This window comes from Amblyomma mixtum, chromosome 7 (assembly GCF_055824585.1).
Source record: "Amblyomma mixtum isolate Tamu chromosome 7, ASM5582458v1, whole genome shotgun sequence".
Taxonomy (NCBI): Eukaryota; Metazoa; Arthropoda; class Arachnida; order Ixodida; family Ixodidae; genus Amblyomma; species Amblyomma mixtum.
The window spans coordinates 19,946,864-19,967,577 of NC_143018.1; the positions used below are offsets into that span (position 1 = coordinate 19,946,864).

Below are 20,714 nucleotides of genomic sequence, written 5' to 3' on the forward strand. Positions count from 1 at the left end.
TGTGGGAGCATCCAGCACACACCGCCGCCTTTCGCCATTCCTCGCAGCGTTATCTCTCGCTATGTATGATTCCCCAACTAGAGCCCCCGTCGTTGATCGCTATATAGGGTGTCTATATATACTCGCTCGCCTGTTTTCACCACAGTTTTTTGTTTCTCTTCTTTGTTTCGTTTTCATTCAACTTCTGCCTCTCCCAGCCGACGTGGAATCCAGAAAATTAAAATCGAGAAACATCACCGACGGGGAACTTTCCGCTGCTGTGGTCGTCTCGCAGAGAGATGCGCTGCTTGACATTCTGGCGCAACGTAGGGTCAACGCGAGCGCTTCCTATCAGTGGCGCATTTCCAGTTCACCCACGGTTTAATATTTGCCGTACGCCTCGCTCTCCGGTCCGCGTTTTCTCTTTGCTCTTCTCTTCTCGGCTGCAGTGACTGTCTGGCTAGAGCTATTCAACACCGGGAAAAGTTGAAGCACTCCTGTACATGCTGCGAGCCAACCTTGCAATGAGGTTTAGGATCAACGACCAGTGACTATAGTTTGTGTTGCTTCATGCTGGAAAAAAGATCTCGCGAAGCCCTATAGGACGATCAGTAATGCTTTCATTAGGCCTATAGCCTCGACTTCCCTGTGTTTTGGCCAACTTGACTGGCCAGCATGCGTTGACCGACCAATTTTTAGTGATGTCTTACGGGAGAACACTTTTGTGGATCTCTTGGCCAGGATCAGACAAAAACTTGTTTTGGCCAACAGCTTTGCATAATCGGTCGGTGACCAGTTGGCGCGAACCAATCACAATATCATATGAGATAGCAGCTGGCCAATCATGTACCGCATTTAGGTGAGGTTTTGCTAATGTCCCATCGTTTTCTCGGAAGTGATGAAGCCACTCGCACATTCCACTGCGAATCACTACTGGCATCGGCGCGTCTGTCTGCCACACTGATTGGTGGCGATCCAGAATGGTCAGCGCACGAGACAGCGTCGGCTGATTAAGGACTATTACCAATGCATTTCTGTACATCGGTTTACCTCTCTAAGCTGACGCCAACCAATAGCTTCTTCGAAAATGAATGAAATTCATACGACGCCTCCTGGGACTAAGTTGTCTTGAGGGAAAGGAACAGTCAAGATTCAAGTTCGTTCTTCGGGCTCCACCAAAGGTGCCGCACCGCCCGAGACGGTATAACAGACGAGATCAGGCAACACGACTTACGGGAAGATAAAATGAAGCTTTGTATGGGATTTTACATATTTATAACAGATTGAGCAACGAGCACAACAACATGGAACTAGCTAAGGAGAAATCTTAACTCCCTGGCATTGCCGAAGATGCAAGGGATTTAAATCTAGCTCAGAAACATGTTATGCTCGCTGCTGAATCTGTTGTAGATATGTTTGGTTTGGTTTTATGGGGTTTAACGTCCCAAAGCGACTAAGGCTATGAGAGACGCCGTAGTGGAGGGCTCCGGAAATTTCAACCACCTGGGGTTCTTTAACGTGCACTGACATCGCACAGTACACGGGCCTCTAAATTTCTCCTCCAAAGAAATTGGACCGCCGCGGCCGGGATCGAACCCGCGTCTTTCGGGTCAGCAGCCGAGCACCATAACCACTGAGCCACCGTGGCGGCTGTTGTAGATATGTAAATCCCCGTATAAAGCTTCCGTTTACCTTCCCTCAAGTCAAGTGTTGCTTGATCTCGTCTGTTCTCGTTCTCGTCTGACTCGGACAGTGGGGCACCCTTGGTGAAGCCCGAAGAACGAACTTCGAATCTTAACTGGCGCAGTCGACAGGATCATTTCGTTACCAGGAGATAGCGAAGGTGGAAGAGGTGACGTTCCGGTAACAAGCCAAGCATCGGCGACTGAGGAAGACAAGGAGCAGACGGTAGGAATCAGCAGCAAAGAATCCAAGGGTGGAGCCCGAAGAACGAACTTCGAATCTTAACTGGCGCAGTCGACAGGATCCTTTCGATATTAGGAGATAGCAAAGGTGGAAGAAGGCAGGTAATAAGCCAAGCATCGGAGACTGAGGAGGACCAGGAGCAGACGGCAGGAATCAGCAGCTTCCAAGTGAACCAGCAGCAAAGACTCCAAGGGTGGAGGCCGAAGAACGAATTTCAAATCTTAACTGGGAGAAATTGTGAAAACAAGGTGTGAGAGAGAGATCTCTATTACTGAAGACGACGAGCTTGGCGCTCCAGCACACTGGCAGAGAGGGCTTAGTTGGGAAGAAGTGGCGATTTCTTCGCTTTTGGCGCTAGCTGAGCAGCTGAAACTTTGAACGCCGTATGATCGTGCGACCTGACAACCGCGCTATATCGTGAACTGCGTGTACACGGAATTCGCCGACCTTTTCACCCTTCTCGAATCTAAGTGTCGAGAAAATTCACGCCTGCCGCAGAATTCGCCGTGCTTCTTGGTGCGTTGTACGTCCGAGCCGACACTTTCCAGGCGGCCGTTATTATACGATATCCCCCCTCTATCTCTCCACTTTCGCCGCGCGTTGTACCACCTGCTCTCGGAAGGGCGGCGGTTCCCCTGGTGCGTGAAATGACCTGACACGGAGTCCTGATCTGCGCTGATTGCGCAACGTCCTAGTTTTTTCCTCTGGCGTCTGTTTTGCGTTGTCGGCAGGCTGCATACTTTCGACGGCGATGTTTTTTTTTTTGTTCGTGTAGTGACTGTCCAGGGCTTCGTTTCTTTCGATCTGTTCGGCGCGGAAACGTGATCACGCTTTCTTAGGCGTCTGGCGCACTGACACGGGCTTTTAACGATATAATGCCTGTTAAACACGTTCAGCCACCTTTCAGCAGCGTCCGCCAGGAAGATAAGTGCTGTGCAGCAAAATATAAATTATAAATAGCACGAGACTGATGAGACGGCTTTCAGGGAGCCGTGTGCGCTGCCTACTGTATTCCCGAGAAGAAAGATCGAGTTTATTAAGATGAAAAGGGTGGTGAGTCCGGCTTGATACGTCAAGTTCTAGCCAGCTATATCACTGGAAGATCACAGGTGTATACTGTTTCGCAATAAACAACATATCAAAGACGTCATCAGCGACAACAAAACAAGCTGTTCTATAGTTCATCCAGATAGTTCATGCAGATAGTGTTCATCTCGACTTAAAATAAAATGGTCGATTTGTGTAGTTGGGCCGAATGCAAATTATGTGCGCTAGCAATTCAGTTCCCGTGTACAAATCCAGTCTTCACGGAAGGCGGTTGTTCGGATATCGATAGTGCGTTTAGGTACACACGCACACACACACACACACACACGCGCGCACACACACACACAAGCACGCACGCACGCGCACACACACGCCTGGCCAGGTGGCACGTTGTACACCACCCAATATAGCATGAAATTCCCAACGCGATTCACTCTACTAGGTGTAGACTATATACCGCGTGCGGACATTCTAGTATGAAAAGATTTTTTTCAGCCACAATTGAGCCCTGCGAACTATATTTTGAAAATTACGTCATATTAAGACTGTTTGGGTCTTGTTAGCCGCATGGACTGCAAATGACTTGGATGTGAAGCAAATACCTCACACTTTCTAAGAAGTCGAGTGATTATGCGAAACTCGCGCGCTATAGGCTTGGAAACAAGGAGACTGCGATTCCATGCCTGCCTTAACCAGCGTTCCATGGTTTTCTTTACCAGCGACCACACTTACAGACGTTATTTGATAGACGCTTTGAAAACGCTGCGAAGGAGGCGGAGAAACCTGGCGGCCTCTGAATAAAGAAAAAAATAATATGTCAGTTGTACGGCGGCAATCGCGGTGAGAACCAGTGGTTCGCCAAGTCGTCATGGACGAGAAGAGAGCAGGCCGTCGAGGCTTGGCGTTCTTTTCCATTGTTTAGCTTTCTACGTTCCGCGAGGCAGCCGCCTTTTCCAGGCTTCAATTCCATGCGCGCGCTCGTTGACCAGAGCCGATAATCGTTCGGGCAGAGTTTACTCAAAGTCTTTCGTCAGTACCACTGGGCCTCACAGGTAGGTCAGGCAGGTCGCGCGCGCTCCAGACAAACCGATCTCTGCGCGCACGTCACCTATATACGCCATGTTTCGTTAAAACGGTGCAGCGTCGCAACAGGCTACAGACGGTATCAGCCTATGTAGTACCTGCAGGAGTTGCATTCACTGGAATACCCCCTTTCATTTCCGCCGGCTGCAGCTGGGGTGCTTAAGATATTAGATAGCAATTTCCGCGGCCGGCAACACTCTTTTGCTTCACTTTTTTATTTTTAAATAAACCACTACCACCACCACGAGCAGGCAGCTTCTATCGTGATACTCTTGCACACGAAAGAGTGACCGCCAAATAAGATCTGTATCTTAATCAATACAAACGCGGGTTAATGATATCCTAGTTGAAATCAAGAGGAAGAAATGGGCTTGGGCAGGGCATGTACTGCGAAGGCAAGATAACCGCTGGTCCTTAAGGAATGGATTCCAAGAGAAGGCAAACGTAGCAGGGGGTGGCAGAAAGTTAGGTGGTCGGATGAGATAAAGAACTTTGCGGGGATACAGTGGCGGCAACTGACAAAGGACAGGGTTAATTGGAGAGACATGGGAGAGGCCTTTGCCCTGCAGTGGGTGTAGTCAGGCTGATGATGATGATGAGAAAAACCATTTTGGCAAACGTACAGGTTACTGTATTATGCGAGAGAACTACCGCGTTGCTAGCATTGCACCAGTTATCAGTCCACGAGTACGAGTGAGAATCACATTTCCTGTTTGCTAAATAGTTTTCGTCTGGGCGAACAATACCGAAAGGATGCTTTCAAATTCAGTGCAAAAAATAACAACTGAATTCCTTATCGTATGCGAACGCATGTGTACTACTATTTCATTTTGGTTACGTGCAGGTTCTACCTGTATGCCAAACCGTACACAGGCTTCCACAGCACTGCACGGCTACAGTGAGAATGGTCGCAGTCACGTGACTGTATGGCTGCACGCGCCGTTGGAGTGGTCCTTTTGTTGTCTCGAGAGCGTTGGTCCAGACGTCGCTGAAACGCAGCGACATCAACAATACAATGAACAAAAAAATACGTGGTAAACATTAGACGAAAAAAAAATTCTGCCTCTCCCGTAACCGAGTCCGAGAGTAGAGTAAGCATGAAATGTTTACGGGCATAATGCGAAGCGCACGCGGGCACGACGAGACGCAGGCCTGACAAGAATGTATATGCAGCGCGTTCGAAACTGTCCGAAGTGCGTAGAGGCGAAAGCGTTTTCAGCACCACTTTGCGTATGTGACACTGGTGATGTTACCACTGGATTACGTCACACATAATTCACGACGAAGTAATGACAAATTACTGATTAGTGTGTAATGACTGATTAATGACTAAATACTAATAAACTGCTAATTAATGACGCTTAAGCTTCGCCTTTAGGAGTGGAACGCGACAGCGTGTTGTAGCGCTGCCAGGCAGTCCGCGGAACGCCACCACCCGTTCGGCGTGATGCATCGTCCTTTGAACGCGACGCTTTTTGAGGAAAGGAAATTACGCAGTAATTCTCTGCCATCTCGGTGGACACCCGAGCCGCACCTTACAGGAAGGTAGGAACGCCACCACCCTTTCGGCGCGGTGCCTTGCCCTTTGAACGCAACGTTTTTTGAGGACAGGAAATGGAGCAGTAATTCTGTCATCGCGGTGGACACCCGAACCGCACCGTAAAGCATTTCATGCTTAAATATTGTGGCATGTATGTGCTTTTTGCACGTTATTAGAAATCGGAAATTATAATTCCGTGCATTATCAAACGCACAGCTCGACTGATACTTGATAAACATATAGGAGGCACTGGCAGCAGTTATTTTTTGTGACTCATTTGGAGACCAACCGGCGCTTGCATGCCGGTCGCGTAGGAGGGCTTAGAGAGTCTCGTTAAATCTCGTTAAGTCTCGTACGGTGCCCGGATGTTCTCGTTTCAGAGCCGGGATGAGTGGATCTCGGTCTCGGCGTGACGTCACCACACTGCCGACAACGGGAGCTAAAAGCATTTCATGCCTAATAATGGAAAACGTATACGCGCGGTAAATGCGAGAGAATTAAGGCGATGCGGGTGACCCCAGAACTTGCATTGCGACCAACGCTGCATCATCATCGACTGTGCGCGGCGACGACGGAGAGATGTCGAAATACTTTCGCCACAGCGTCACTGCGTATACGCTCGCATCGCTGTAGACAGCGCCGTAAACCTACATGTCAACGATGATGGCGCGCACAAAGGCCAGATAATTACCTCTGCCAATGCAATTTTGTTCTGCACTCGAATGGTCCTAGCCGTATTTCAGCAATGCTTTTTCTTTCCTGTATTGAGCCTTTTAGATTCTAGCTTTTGCCTTTTAGCTTGAGGCTTAAGACAATTTTTGTTTTGCTCAGCCATTTAGTTGCATCTGCGTCTCAAAATTCCGCCGCCCGCTAGGATAGGAGCGCGTCGCTATCGTCGCGCAGCCAAACTGTAGGCTGGGTTTCTTACTGAGTAAAGTGCGAGTATTTACTTCCTTAGTGTAACTTTTGCTTTAACAATGTAAAATGCATCTTCCACCTCCACGACCTGTGACGACAAAAATGATGCAGCCACCAAACGACGAACGTCGCTTGCTCTCATATCGAAGAGAGCTCGTCAAAAAGTCACGTTGGGCTGTCGATAGCCGAGGACAACCACTAAAGTGTTCAGTACACTCCTTGGCAATGTCTGCGAGCTGCCAGTTCTTGTGTGCTAAGAACAACCGGCTACTGCGCCAGCGAGAACATTTGTTTTGTGTAATCCCAGAATGGGTGTTCGTTTTGTCAGTCGGTAATAAAATACCGAGAAAGAAGGTACAGCCACCTCTCCAGCATTTCTGACAATAAGGTTTTTCTTTCATTAACAAAAAAACACTTCGGGATAGCGAGCTTATCAGAAGTGAAGCTAATGTGACCAATTCAACATGCTCAGTGAACGCCGTATGTATACATCACACAGGTAGATATTTCCTCAGTACATAACACTCATACGGCTACATGAAAGAAGCGACTGATGAGCGTTGCCGATATAGGTATTCATTCCTGCTTCATCGCCGTGTCTTCCTCGACACCGATGTGACGTCATGACGCAAATTCGCGTATTGACGGACGCGCACGCAACAACTACTTACGCTAGCGCCGCCGTCACACCGCGGAACACCAAATATACAACAGCCCGCAGCGCGACAGCTCATCTATGCCAAGGACTGAGGCTTCATCTTCGTATTGGGGTTGCTACAACGCAAGCGTTGTTTATCACCAAACTTTCGCTTTTCAATTTTCAGTTTCACTTCGTGCGAAGAGAAGAATGAAAGAATAATATACATAGAATCTCGTCTTGTGCTGCGGCGTGTGTCTCTTGTTCAGCCGGAGTCATCAGCTATGGACGACGCTTCGCTCGTGTCCAGCGGACCCCGTGACCCCCAGTGATGGCGCGCACTGTGGTAGGAGAGAAAAGAATAGAAAGAAGAAGCGAGAGATGGATATAAAAAGAGGCGGCGCGAAGGAAAGCGGAGAGACATGCGTGTCACGGACTTCTCCGCTATTGTGGCCGAAATTCGCCTCGTACGCGCACGTTCCCTCCATCTCCTGTTTCCGCTTTCAGCCACGCTTTCCTGTTTTCTCTTTAAGCGAACGCCGCATATTCGTTGCGTTATGATGCACGGCTGCGTGTGTGATGACGCTATCGCATTCCAACGCCCTTTATTTGCGCCGTAAGCGCACTCCCGCGGTGCTGACCAGTGCAGTAACCTTGGCTAAGCGGCGCCCAGAAGAGTTAAGTGCCTGCGAGAAATACCTCTGCGCTGTTCGTTCAGACTTCATTGTGGATACCCGTAAGTAGACCTTAGCTGAGTCTGATGCCTGCACAAGCGGCCGTGGCTTCAACCGCTACTTTATTTTATTTTTTATTTTTGAAGTTTATTTACCACAAAGCAAAAACTGATACATGAGATGTGGTTGGGAAGGTGGGAAAAAGCTACACATTAGTAGCTTGACCAGCCCCTCCTCCCAATAACTGACAGCGGACGCTTTGACAAAGGTGAGTAGCACAGATTCACTCAACATATATCACGACTACGAAGCTAGTTTGCAAACTATAGACATCAAATTCAAACAACTCTATTAAATAAGAAATTGGAATGAATAGTGAAGTATTAGCAAGCATTATACAAAAAATGAATACAAGTCAAGTTTAGAAAGTGCGCGCAATTTCTCTGTTGTGAGGTGGTATTTATTTAAAATCTTTGGGATGCTAGATTGAACCATCTGAAATCCATAATTCGTCGCGAAATAGGTGAAGGCTTCTAGTTTTGTTGTTTCCTCTTGTAGAGGTTTTACAATATTAAATAATCGTGCTCACAACAATGTAACTAGACGGTAACTAAAACTAGTTGCTGGCCTTGTTGACTGTATTCTTTAGAGGGCATGTCCTATTATCTCTCTAGAGGCCCGTGTAGTGTGCGATGTCAGTGCACGTTGAAGAACCCCAGGTGGTGGAAATTTCCAGAGCCCTTCACTACGGCCTCTCTCTCATAGCCTGAGTCGCTTTGGGACGTTAAACCCCCATAAACCTAAATCTCATTGACCTCTGACCTTTCATTAGCGCTGTAGAATTTTACCTTGTTTCCCCGGCGATACCTCTTCTTGTGTGTCGACGGAGAAACGCTCATGCCGGAAGCCAACAGTAACCGAAACCAAGGAGCATAGGGGATGTCGTTGTTTTAATTTGTGGTTTTTCATAAATGGGACAGTAATAAAAGCAGTAAAAAAAACAACCACATGCCGCCGATGGGATCCGAACCCACGACCTCCGAATTTCGCGTCCGGTGCTCTACCAACTGAGCTATGCCGACGGCCAGTCGCAGTCAACGCCTATTATCTTTGACTTTTCGCAAGGGCGATATTCGATAATACAAACCCCTCCCACTTTCGCTTTGGCGGATTTAAAATGAGTTTTTCGTCGATATGTAGCGTTGTCTGTACAGATATTCAGCTGGAAAGCCCCACTGAAGTGTTTCTCTATAAGCTATAGGCGGGCTGTATTATTAGAATACGGAGTGCGCAAGATGTGGTGAATATGCAAAAATCGGTGTGCTGAACGCAAGCTTTTCGTATGACTTCTGGCTGCTTTCCATGTGGCTTCTGCATGACGTGCTTGACGTCACACGCCGTCTGTGCGTATTCCTACTTTGCTGTATGGTTGACCTGAACAGTCCGTCTAGATTACATATGTTCCGTATCAGCCGCAGGGACAGTACGAAACCCATTTTAAAATGTTTAGAAGCCACTCAGGAAAGATGTGGAATCATTGTAATCTTCATACGGTCCTTTTCACTGTGAACCAGCTAAGTTCCCCGTGTTGTGTACGACACACACACACACACACACACACACACACACACACACACACACACACACACACACACACACACACACACACACACACACACACACACACACACACACACACACACACACACACACACACACACACACACACACACACACACACGTTTCTGTTGTGTGGGAAGACCGGGCAGCGTTGTGGGACCCTTTCCTTTTCCGCCGTCTCCTCTGCCCACCGCTTGTACGCCGGCGGAGGACAATGGGCGAGGAATAGCGGTGGGCGAGCCGTCGGCGTCTTGACGTAATGCGCGCGCTAGTACTCCGAGCGTAGCTTTCGTCTCGACTTCCGCATATCGTGGCAGACGAAGTACCGTGTCTTTCGGTCCGTAATCCGCGCGGGTCGCAGTCAGGGGCGCGTCATAACGGGCCTGGTTTATCGACGAAAGAACAGGCTGTCCGCACTGTGCAACTCAAGACATCGCCCTAAATTCCCGTCACACCAATTTTCACAACTACCTTGTAGTGCAAATCGGTTTGCTTGTTTTACTGCATTATCGTCTATTTTTTGTCTATTCTACACTTTCTGACATATTTTGTTTTATTGCAATCAAACATTGTTCCTCATATTTTTTTCTGGCTTAATTATTTTACCTTGCTACCGCTTTTAATAGTCTTGTTATTATTTTGTTGTTCTAATTATTTGCTCTTCTGCATGCTTATGTATTACCGCTAAACAGACACGCCTCCCCCCCCCCTCCCCCACTCACCCCTTATCTAGACTCCCTAACGGAGTCTTTAAAGGTAACTAAATGATAATTATTTCATTATTATTGCTATTATTATTCACAAAGCACATTCATTTCCCTCCAATGGCAATCCGACCTCGGCCAGTTATTCATTACGTTTTGTAGTGGTTTTCTTATTCCGCCACATAGAGTGTCTTAGAATGAAACTTTGTTGCGCTTTAACCCGGAGCCATTCACTACGGTGCCTTTTTATCTGTTCATTCTTTTACTTCCTCCTTCATTCCTTTCCTTTCTGCACGCTTCAGAAGTCCACAGAGAGGGTGGCAATTAGTGCACTTGCTCTTTCCACCCTCTCCTTCTTTTTTTATTTTTTTCATTTTCACTGAAGACAGCAAGGAGAGCACTGCGGCTTGTGAGGGATAAAATGCGGTAGAACACGCTCTTTCTCCGGGCTTACACCGCCGTTCCCTTCTCACTCCGGCCGCTCTTCGGCATGAGCCGTCATGTTCGCTTTCGGACGGGCCCGTCTGACCCGGCCTCGAAGAAGGGCGCCTTGCCGAGTCGCCGCTGCGCTTTCTTCTTCGGGACGGTGCGATGATGCTCTCCCATCAAGGGCGGAAGACGCAGTTCGCCTCCCGCTGCACAAGGTCTGGGAAACAGCCGTCACGACGCCCGTCGACGGTGATGGCGCGGAGAGCACACGTTCTGTCCGCTGGCTTGGTTCGCGCCTTTGAAGAGATACAACTCATGCAAATGACGGGGAGGAAGAAAGTGGGAAGAGAGAAACGGCGTGGAGATTTACACGTAAATGTTAATGCTCACTCTATCTGTTGCAGTGTTTCCCTGATTTGGTGCGAACATCAAGGAGTATGATTTGAAGTCAGCGTGAGTGTATGTCACGGTGTTATATAATTTTTTTGTTAACTTCAAATTTCATCCAAACCTGTGTCATGACTCTTTAAAAACTAATTCATAACCCTTTCCATCATCTTTCACTATAATATGAAGACCTCCTTCCCTATTTCTCTACCTCTCCAGTGATTGTTTGACTCGTCTGTTTGTAGGAATTTTTTCTTCGGGTCTGATCCCCAAATCCTGGCCAATCCTTAATCCTTTCATCGTGGGTATGTGCCATTTCGTTTGACAGAGTGCAACATCGATCCAGTTACACAGCAACTCTATACACTTCAACCACGCCTTAAAAGTAGTGAGAAAAGAAAGAGAATGAGAATGAGTGGAAACTGAAGCAAAGGACTCATGAGGGCAGGTCCAACAACATTCTGGGAGCTGTTGATCTAAAACGCATGCTGGGGTCATTGGTGTCGGTGCGCACCAAAGGCCTTAATGCTTTGGCTCGTTTTTAACCTCTGGTGTTTGATGCTTTTTGCGGTTCATTTTTCTTTTCAAAACCTAAGCAAACAGCCCACGTCACAGCCTTTTGTGACAGGCGTATAGCCAGCGCTGTCAAGGAAAAATGCAAGCCCGCGCTTGGTTTTGCAGCAGTAAGTACACAGACAACGCAACCCATATAAAGTGGAAGCCTTGCTGAAAATGGAACACCGTGTGCTGCTTCAGTTCTTGAACAGCCAGTTCTTGATCGCATGTGTTGAGAGAGAGCATGTGGCAGCGTGCTGAGAATGAACCCTGGGAACTCACTCTTCCGTGCTTCACGCAGTCAGCCAGCTTGAATGTGCAAGTTTTCAAAACTTCCCTAGAAGTGATACAAAAGCACGCATGGGAAGTCATGTCACGTCAGCTGAAATAAGCGTTGCTTTTTTTCTATTCTTTTTCATTGCGGAAAATGGCTCTGCTGGTCAGAGTCAAGGTGGCACCTTGCTATCACGCCGGCGTTGCGTCGTAATTTCTAAAGAGCTCTCCTTGCTGCGAAACAGAAAGCTAGAGGAACGCTTTATTCTGTGGACTCATCATATGCCTGATCCGCGGCTATTGTTGCTGCCGTTCGCAGGTTGGTTCGCCATCATCTCGGAGGACGGCCACACGGCGGGCTACTTCAGCAGCCTGGAGCAGGTGGCGCTGGCGCACGTGTCGCACTTCCTGGCCAAGGAGCCCCTGCAGGGGTACCGACTGCTGGGACACAGCCACGAGACCGGAAGGGCAGAGTACAGCCGTACCGTGGTGCGTGGTCCCGTCCCTCCACTACTAGTGCACGTCTTGAAGGGCTTGAAATGACGCCATCACGGCCGCCATCTTATTAGCCGAAGGAACAACGGAACGTTAACACATGGTGTGGTGCTATAGTTAGTAGCACGCATCCCTCACACAAGAGCAGCACCACAAAGCGGAAGGAAAAAACAATGAAAGAGGGAGGGTTAAGAAAACAAAAGGCACTGCCATCGCCTCGGTCATGGTGGACGCGTGGACCACATCTTGACTTCGAGTCCAGAGAGTGTGCGGCCATTACCGGGCCTTTCCTTTCCTAACTTTTTTTCTTTTCAGTTTTCCGCTGTGAAGACAGGAAAGAAGAGGTGAAAGGGGTGATTGAATGGGGGCACATACACACACACACACACGCGCGCGCGCGCGAGGCCGCAATTTTGATTCCCAATGTGTGTCCACACCTTCGGTTTGTCCCATCCGGCTTTTTGCTCTCTTGTGCGGAGAAAAATAATGATATTTTCGTGCATGTGCTTCCCCAATTCTCTCGCTACATTTGGTATCACACACTTGGTGCCACATCACACCGGTGACGTACTGGTGTGCAGTTTAGGACGTCATGCGCAAGACGTCCATGTACGCTGTCACTACCTGCGTTCGCGCCGCCTTGCAAGAACCGCAAGGACTGAGTCCCTGTGTACATAAATGAAGACGAATCATCGTAAAAAGGTTCAAAACTGAAGAGAACGATGCCATTGTCTTGTCGCAAGCATATCCCCCTTTTTTATTCTTCTGGAGTGACAAACGCCTCCTTTGTTAAAAAAAGACTCAGTTGCAGGACGGTGCTCGTCCCGACTATGTCAGGCATCAGCTATTTAAGATCTGTACACTGCTGATCTCACACCCATCTTGAACTTTTCTGGAGATAATTTGCCGTAAATTGGAACAGAAAGACAGAAAGAAAAGCACGACAGAGCTCTTTTTCTGAATCAACGAATCATTCACTATTTCATCCTCGTCATGTTCGTGTTCATTAAGAGTGCGCCATCGCTACATCATCGCCGAGAAGCAACAAACGTGCACGATGGACTACGAATATGATGACGATGGTAACGTGTCCTGTGCACATTGCTTCCTCACAGGTCCTGCCGGGCCATGTGCTTGGCTTCCTAGGCGTCTATGAGGACGTGAACATTCGCGCGACGGGCTGGGCCGGCACCTTGCGCGGCGTCTCCGTGTCCGAGTGCCGTTACGCCAAGTGCTGCCACGTGACCACGGGCGACGTGGTCTTCGTCCCCATCTCGTCCCGCGGCAAGTTCTACTCCGTGGCGCGCCGGTCGTCGCGCTCGCCCAACCACGTGTTCCCGCTGTCGCAGCTGCTTCGCTTCGCCCGGGTGCCCCTCACCGTGCGCCTGGTGTGCGGACCGCTACTCAGGACCCCGTGCGGATTCACCGGCATACTCAGGCTCGAACACGTGCAGGTATGGGCGCCCGTACTCCTCCTCCAGTTCATCGCGCTTGTTTTATAAAGCGCGATACCGTTGTGTAAGGAGCGTTTAGCAGCAATAAGTGCCTTCCGTTTGGTTTATTGGGGTTTAACGTCCCAAAGCGACTAAGGCTATGAGGGACATCGTAGTGAAGGGCTCCGGAATTTTTGACCACCTGGGGTTCTTTAACGTGCACTGACATCGCACAGTACACGGGCCTCTAGAATTTCGCCTCCATCGAAATTCGACCACCGCGGCCTGGATCGAACCCGCGTCTTTCGGGTCAGCAGCCTAGCGCCATAACCACTTGGCCACCGCGGTGGTGGTGGTGGTGAAAAACTTTAATTTACGAAGAGAGTTTGAGGGTCAAGAAACCCTGCTACATGGTCGGTATCCTTAGTCCGGGACACCGCATGACGAGGCCCCGTCTCGCGCCCGCTTTACTAGAGCCCTTTGAGACTCCAGTGTGGAGCAGTTGAGGAGGGCAGTCTCCCATGCCTCTCGGGTGGGGGTGGGGGAAGGTGAGGATTCCGCGGGCCTTCTTATGATGTTTGAAGCCTCTCCGACGTCCCTGTCAGAAAGGAACAGAGATACAGCTAAGCAGCCTCCAACGAACACACAACCAGCGCAAAAAAGTCTCAGCAGAGATCGAATTCTCGTGTTACCACTGCGCTAACGACTCAATAAGAACACATCACACTAATATTTGGTCTGAATTAAAAGTCGCTATACATATGATACGCGCTTTTAATTAAAGCTAGAACTCAATGGGATGTTTTAAGGTTTAGTTTAGTTTATGGGGGTTTAACGTCCCAAAGCGACTCAGGCTACGAGAGACGCCGTAGTGAAGGGCTCCGGAAATTTCGACTACCTGGGGTACTTTAACGTGCACTGACATCGCACAGCACACAGGCCTCTAGAATAAGGCGTCCATCCAAATTCGGCCGCCGCGGCTGGAATCGAACCCGCGTATTTCGGGTCAGCAGCCGAGCACCATAATAACTGAGTAAACGGGGCGGCACGGATGTTTTAAGTATACATTGAGTCAATATAATAGATAACAGTCCGGAACTTCCGGATATTTTCTGGAGCAGTCTCCTGCTGCCTTAATAGAACAGCTGCACCAACCTTTCGTAATTAATTTCGCCCCTAATAAGTACAGAAATTACAAAATGTCTTCTAGAAGGCATTACTATGGTGCCTATGCTGTTATTCTGAACTAACACTTCGCCAGTTTTACTAGTAACCGGTGATCTTGACGTTGGTGGTACTACAGAAATGGTTCAACAGATGAGCAACGTTCAGAGTGTGCATGCCATTCTCTGGCATGCAGACTTTAGCGCCTTTCGTAGCCCTTCTGTTTGTGCTAATCTGAGGTTCCAGTGCGTTTATCATGAGCATACAAAAAGGTTACTTTTACCCCTGCGAGATATACTACAACGGAAACACATTTTGCGAAATGTCTCGTTCAAATGTCATCGAAGATGGGTCCTCCAGAGCGCTTCACCCGACGACACCGTTCATGGCCCCTTGAAAGCGTGCTTCGCCTACACATGAGTAATCATGCAGTGAAAGCCATCTTCTGCTGCTCGCCGTAAAGTGCTCGCACGAGTACACATGGGGGCCGATTTCATTCATATACCTGCATGGAACCAGGAAATAAGGACTCACGTTGCATCATCACTTATGTGCAGCCCCTTTCAAAAGTATAAAGACTAAGTGGTTTGCTTCTCAGTAACACCGTGTGGCTTGTTACATATCGCCAGCGTCCCTTGAAGGTCAAAGGGTGGTGAACTCTAGCCATCACCCTTTGAAACTCCTACAGCAGCCCCTGTATGCGGGTTATAAGCAGACCCCCTGAGCTGTATAAACACACTTAAGCCTCGTTATCACAGCAATGTAAAGGCATGATGTTATACATATAGCGAATTGAACGCAACTTCTTTTCAGGAAGTTTGCATTGAAATACGAAAGATACTAGTACATAGTCAGGCTGTTTGGTGCCTCGTATTTTAGGTAACTGAATTAACTGCGCAACAAACAGGACAAATTAACAGGGGCGAAGAACATCACTCCTTATAAGCCTATCTTCGCTCCTGTTTTGCTCTGATTGAAGCGTGCATTTAACTCTTCTTGTTAATGCAGTAATATTCCTTTGCAAGTAGAAGTATCAGCGTTGTAGCATGAGTGCAAGTGCTCAACTCGGTACGAGCAAGAACGGCGGGGACGATCTTGATCATGTCTTACTACGGTAGCTGCTGCTCAAAGAGAACAACAGAAGATGGAAAAAACACCGTATTTCGCGCTTGTCGACCGGCCCACACGTCAATCCCACTTTAGGTACACCCGACAAAAAACTCGTAACACATTTCTCTGCGGCATTCTACGTGATAAGACATGGCGAGACCGTCGTAGTTTGACATAGGTTTATCCGCAGCCGCGGCCGAACTTAGACGTATTCGGTGAGAGTCGCCAGCGGTCATAACAAGAACAGGGGTTACAATGAAGAAATGATGTTGGAACTTCAATTTATCCGTCAGGAGGCTTAACTGTGTATCGTTTCTCGACGACCATTTATTCGTGCAGGAGCAAGAAGTGGTGCTGGCCTGCAGCCTACAGGAAGGCCGTCCCACGCTGCTCGAGATCGACATGGGCTCCACCTTCTCCTTTGTGCCGGAGCGCGACTCGCGCAAGATGGGCAAGTCGAGCCAGCTGTACAACCGCATGCTGCGGCACTGCCTCGAGGAAGCGGACCGGTGGCGCAGCGAGATCAAGGTGGCGCACCACGTGGTACCCAAGCACCAGATGCAGCTCAACGGAGGAGCGGGCCGCGCCGGAGTCAGCCTCAAGAAGTCCCTCTCTTCAGCCAGCAAGAAGTCAGCGTGCTCGTTCGTCGACGTGCCTTCTTCCGGGGTGCCCACGCTCAAGTCCCAGATGTCCACGTTGTCCAAAAAGTCCTCCGCGTCCTCGACGTCGAGCAACCCGTTCAAGAGGCTATGGTCCCTCCACAGATCATCCTCGAAGAAGGCGGCGGCAAAGCTTGGCTCCGGAGGTGACGGGTCCGAGACGGCCGACGAGTTTGAGAAGTTGGGTGTGTTCCGGACAGTCGGGCCGAACGCATCGACGAGGCTGTTCGCGTCCACGACGGATCACATCTACGAGTCGATACCCAGGCCCCGCCCCTCGCGGACGCCTCGCTACCTGCTGTCCAGGGATGTGCTTAATCCCATCAAGGGCGGAGACTTCGAGCCAGCGGGAGATGACGGCTACGGCACATCGCATATGGACAGTGACTCCGTATACGACTCGATCTCGTAGCCCACTCCTGGTGCCCGCTTTGTTGGACAAATCCGCGTGGCACTTGTTCGAAGTGATACCACAGATCTTGTGGAACTCCTCTGACGCGAGCCTTGCAGACAGTGTTCTAGAGCCAGGAGCAGTTCCCCGGAACCGGAGCCGATATCGCACGCCCGCCCCATCCGACAACTGTAGCCGGAGTGTATCGGAAAATGATGCGTGCTTGACACGGGTGCACCTGCAAGACTTTCGGCGAGTTTTCGCGTCAGCGAAACTCCACTGTGCGAACCACCCTGGTTCGGAGCCCCTGGCGTACGTGGATAATGGCCCGAAGTCTTTTGTCTTGCAGCACGTACTTGGCGCAGTTAATACTTCAGTGCCTGTACGACCAGAACAAAATTCAGCAGGCCAACCTGCACAGCTGGAAGGTTACAGCATGCCACATGGACAGTCACTATAGCAAAGTGAAAATCGAGCAGTGCACAGCACAAGGACTTCCTTTTTGTAATAGCATAAAACGGACAAGTGCGCACCTCAATGTGACCCAACCCGACAAGAAGCTTAGGTAATAGGCGAGGTGTGTAACCTGAAGGCTGCACAAAGAATCATGGAAAATTCGTCTGCTAGATACTTCTTGTTCTAATTTTCTTCCATTGCAGTTGCCATAGATGCTGACATTGTTTGCTCGCTAATGTACTTGTGCTGCAACATCACTAACTGCATTGCTGATGTAAACAATACAGAAAGGTAAGCGCGCGCTGTCATGGTTGATTATGCCATCGTAGGCTGGCTGTTGTCCATAATATATGCTGCAGCTGATTTCACATGTGTTTAAACGAGTTCAACACACCATTAATTATATATTCATTCTTTGCCATACTGCTAAGTGGTGAAGCCTACACAAATGAGTAGACGACAGATGTATTTCCTTACAACATGTAAAGGCTACCAGTGGGCTAGCAAGCTATCCACACTGCGTATCTCAACACGCCACGAGCATGTACACAGAAAGCCTCGTCCCATTTTTATTTTGGCTGCACTACAGCTCACATTTCGCGCAAGAATGCACAGCAAAGCCAAGGAGAGTTGGCAATGCATTGGTCTTGCGATGATTCAGTAGAACGAACGATATCAACACAGCGACTGCAACGAAGCAGGTGAGCATGGGGGAAAATTCGGAAGCAGAAAATGTAAAAGCAGACAACCTTCCAGCGATCCTTTGGGCTAACTTCAGAAACACACCTCATCCATTGCTTTCTTCCATTCACCGGTTCTCTAGTGCAGTCTGTGGAGCATGAGCACATCTAATAAGGATGTGTCACAACAATGCATAACAGATGTTACTAACGACAACACGCAGTTATGCCGTAGCAGAGCTTTTTTTGCAGTCATCGTGTAAGATATAACAATGGGATGAAGTTATGCTGTCACAGAGCTTTCTTGCAATCATCTTTTGATAAATAGGTTGAATATTCCCCAGTGATGCGCAGTATAGCCCAAAAAAATTTCAACTTATAAAACAAAAAAAAACACTACACAGTGCCTTACATAACTCTGCAGCCAAGCCAAGAAAAATGTGCTCTAGGATGTGCCACACTGTTTAAAGTCTAACATTTTTTTTTTTCAACTCTAAATAAAGTTTTCCACTATGATGCAGAAACATAGATCCGCCAACAGAAATTAAAAGGCACCAAGGATTGTGCACACTGCAACCAAGGGCCAGGCTTGCAGGCCTTCTTTATTACAGTTCAAAACCAAAACCAAGCCTCACATTATGATACCGACTTTAGTTACCTCAATGGATTTTATGACAGGTACACTAACACGGCGTCTGGTCTTGGTGCAAATGCACTCAAAGGAACTTTTGAACATACCCATAGCCAACTACACTTTTCATTTGATGTTAACCACCTACAATGAATACCTATTTTTCATAAATAGAAAAACAGGCTAGTGCCAAACTACCACAACATAGGCATGCAAGTTTAAACCTTTGAAGACTTCTAAAATCCTAGTTTTGATTGCAGCGCATTTTAGGGCACTGCCAACAAATATAGCAAGGTACAGCGTTCGTCATATTAATGAACTACAACTGCTTCAGCTAGCAACTACAACCCTTGCAATGCAAACATAAATCAAGTTCCTTTTCATAATTCCTTTTCCATCAGAACAGCAGATTAACGCTCTTTAGTTGGCTTGCCATTAATAGAGTAACAATATAGCTTAACACGAACCCATAGCTCATGCTTCCTTTCAGTCAAATGTTACCACGAAACATGACATTTCTAAGCAATAAGAACAGTTAAAAGCACACAAGAATAAAAACAGCAATTATTGTAGGTTGGCCAGATAAGAATTTGTAAAGGTGCATTTTGAGAGGAACAGCACAAACGGATGAAACCCAGAAAAGTTCCACCCCCCCCCCCCCCAAAAAAAATCCCAATTATACAATGAGAATTTAGAGCAGAGGCAACTGAGGACAATTCAAAAAGCATAAGTGCTGTGCTCTTGCAATTGAAAACCCCACCAAACTCTTCCGACAAGTTGCTCTCTTGTTTTAGAGCCAATTCATTCTGTTCCCCCTGAGTGCAACCCATGTTCTTGCAGTTGCAGAATGCTATCAACTGCACTGACGCTATACATAGGTTCCCACTTCTTATGTAAAAAATACTACTTGACTGCCCTGCAAGCTGACATGTTGAGTCAGCTTATGAATCAACATAAAGGATGTTTGATTTTTCTGCGCTCGCTGCACCAGTTCAATACAGTTCCACAGCGGTGCAGACCTGGTTGTCACCACCAAATAGCAGCCAGCAGCATGCTTCCCACATCAACGACCACCAACATCCCGAACGATGCAAAAAATTTCCAAACATCAAGTCACAGTGAAGTCTACCATGAACCAGCCCTAAGGAATTGTTTCCCCAAGTTGAAATGCGGCTCGACTTCACCGCTCAGGTTTACAACCAGCAACACACCTTTCAAGGAAGGATTGCCACCATTTGTTAAGGCTGCAGTCATATCTTCGACGTATGTGTGGGCGCCGCCATCTTGTGGCACTCACTCAGACTTTAAGGCAGGAAAAGAATCACTCCAGCAGTCGTGCAAATGCCAAACTTGCTGCACAGTCGAACGGCGAACCCGCTTGAATCGGTGCAGCCAAATCAAACAGACCTAAAGCTACTGAATTCTCAGTGATTGCTGCAAAGCTGCCAAGTGTAAGCACATTTACTGCAACAAGGTGCAAACCAAATGCGTACAGTATACCGTTTGTACAATTTGTAAAAATTGTGCACTTTCCTTACATCAAGAACTTGACCAAATAAATAGCATACATGTTGAATACTTCACACAGACTATGGTTAGAAATTATTTAATTTTAACAAGAACCAGGTCCCTCCTGGTTCTGAGCTAGTCCAGAGTACAGCATATGAAGTGCACGAGCATTGCAAAAATGACTATGCAAGGTTTGTGCCTACTCTCTCCACCCACATGACAGTGTCCTCCTCTGTAACCATCTAGGGTTCATAATTACTGTGCCCAAACCCTGCCCCACTTTCCCGCCAACCAAGACAAGGCTGAAGACAGGGGCCTCTGCAAAGCACACACTCTGTGGTAGCTAACCATACAAGGTCCTATCAGCACCACAATGAAAAACTTGCTCTACTGTGGTGGCTAAGCATTTGCAGC

General features: G+C 48.2%; 1 protein-coding gene and 1 non-coding gene across 2 annotated transcripts in view; one reads left to right on the forward strand and one right to left on the reverse strand.

Moving 5' to 3' along the window:
* LOC149335154 (uncharacterized) overlaps positions 1-19,446 on the forward strand; it is an 84,074-nt gene extending 64,628 nt beyond the window's left edge. The window contains exons 4-6 of the mRNA XM_089551821.1: positions 12,092-12,261; positions 13,383-13,721; positions 16,314-19,446. Of these exons, the coding sequence (XP_089407947.1) occupies positions 12,092-12,261; positions 13,383-13,721; positions 16,314-17,045 (1,241 nt within the window). The 3' untranslated portion in view covers positions 17,046-19,446. The remainder of the gene's footprint in view (positions 1-12,091; positions 12,262-13,382; positions 13,722-16,313) is intronic.
* On the reverse strand, positions 8,814-8,889 carry TRNAS-CGA (transfer RNA serine (anticodon CGA)). Its single transcript has one exon. It is a non-coding gene; the product is annotated as a tRNA-Ser (tRNA).
* Positions 19,447-20,714: the final 1,268 nt, after the last annotated feature.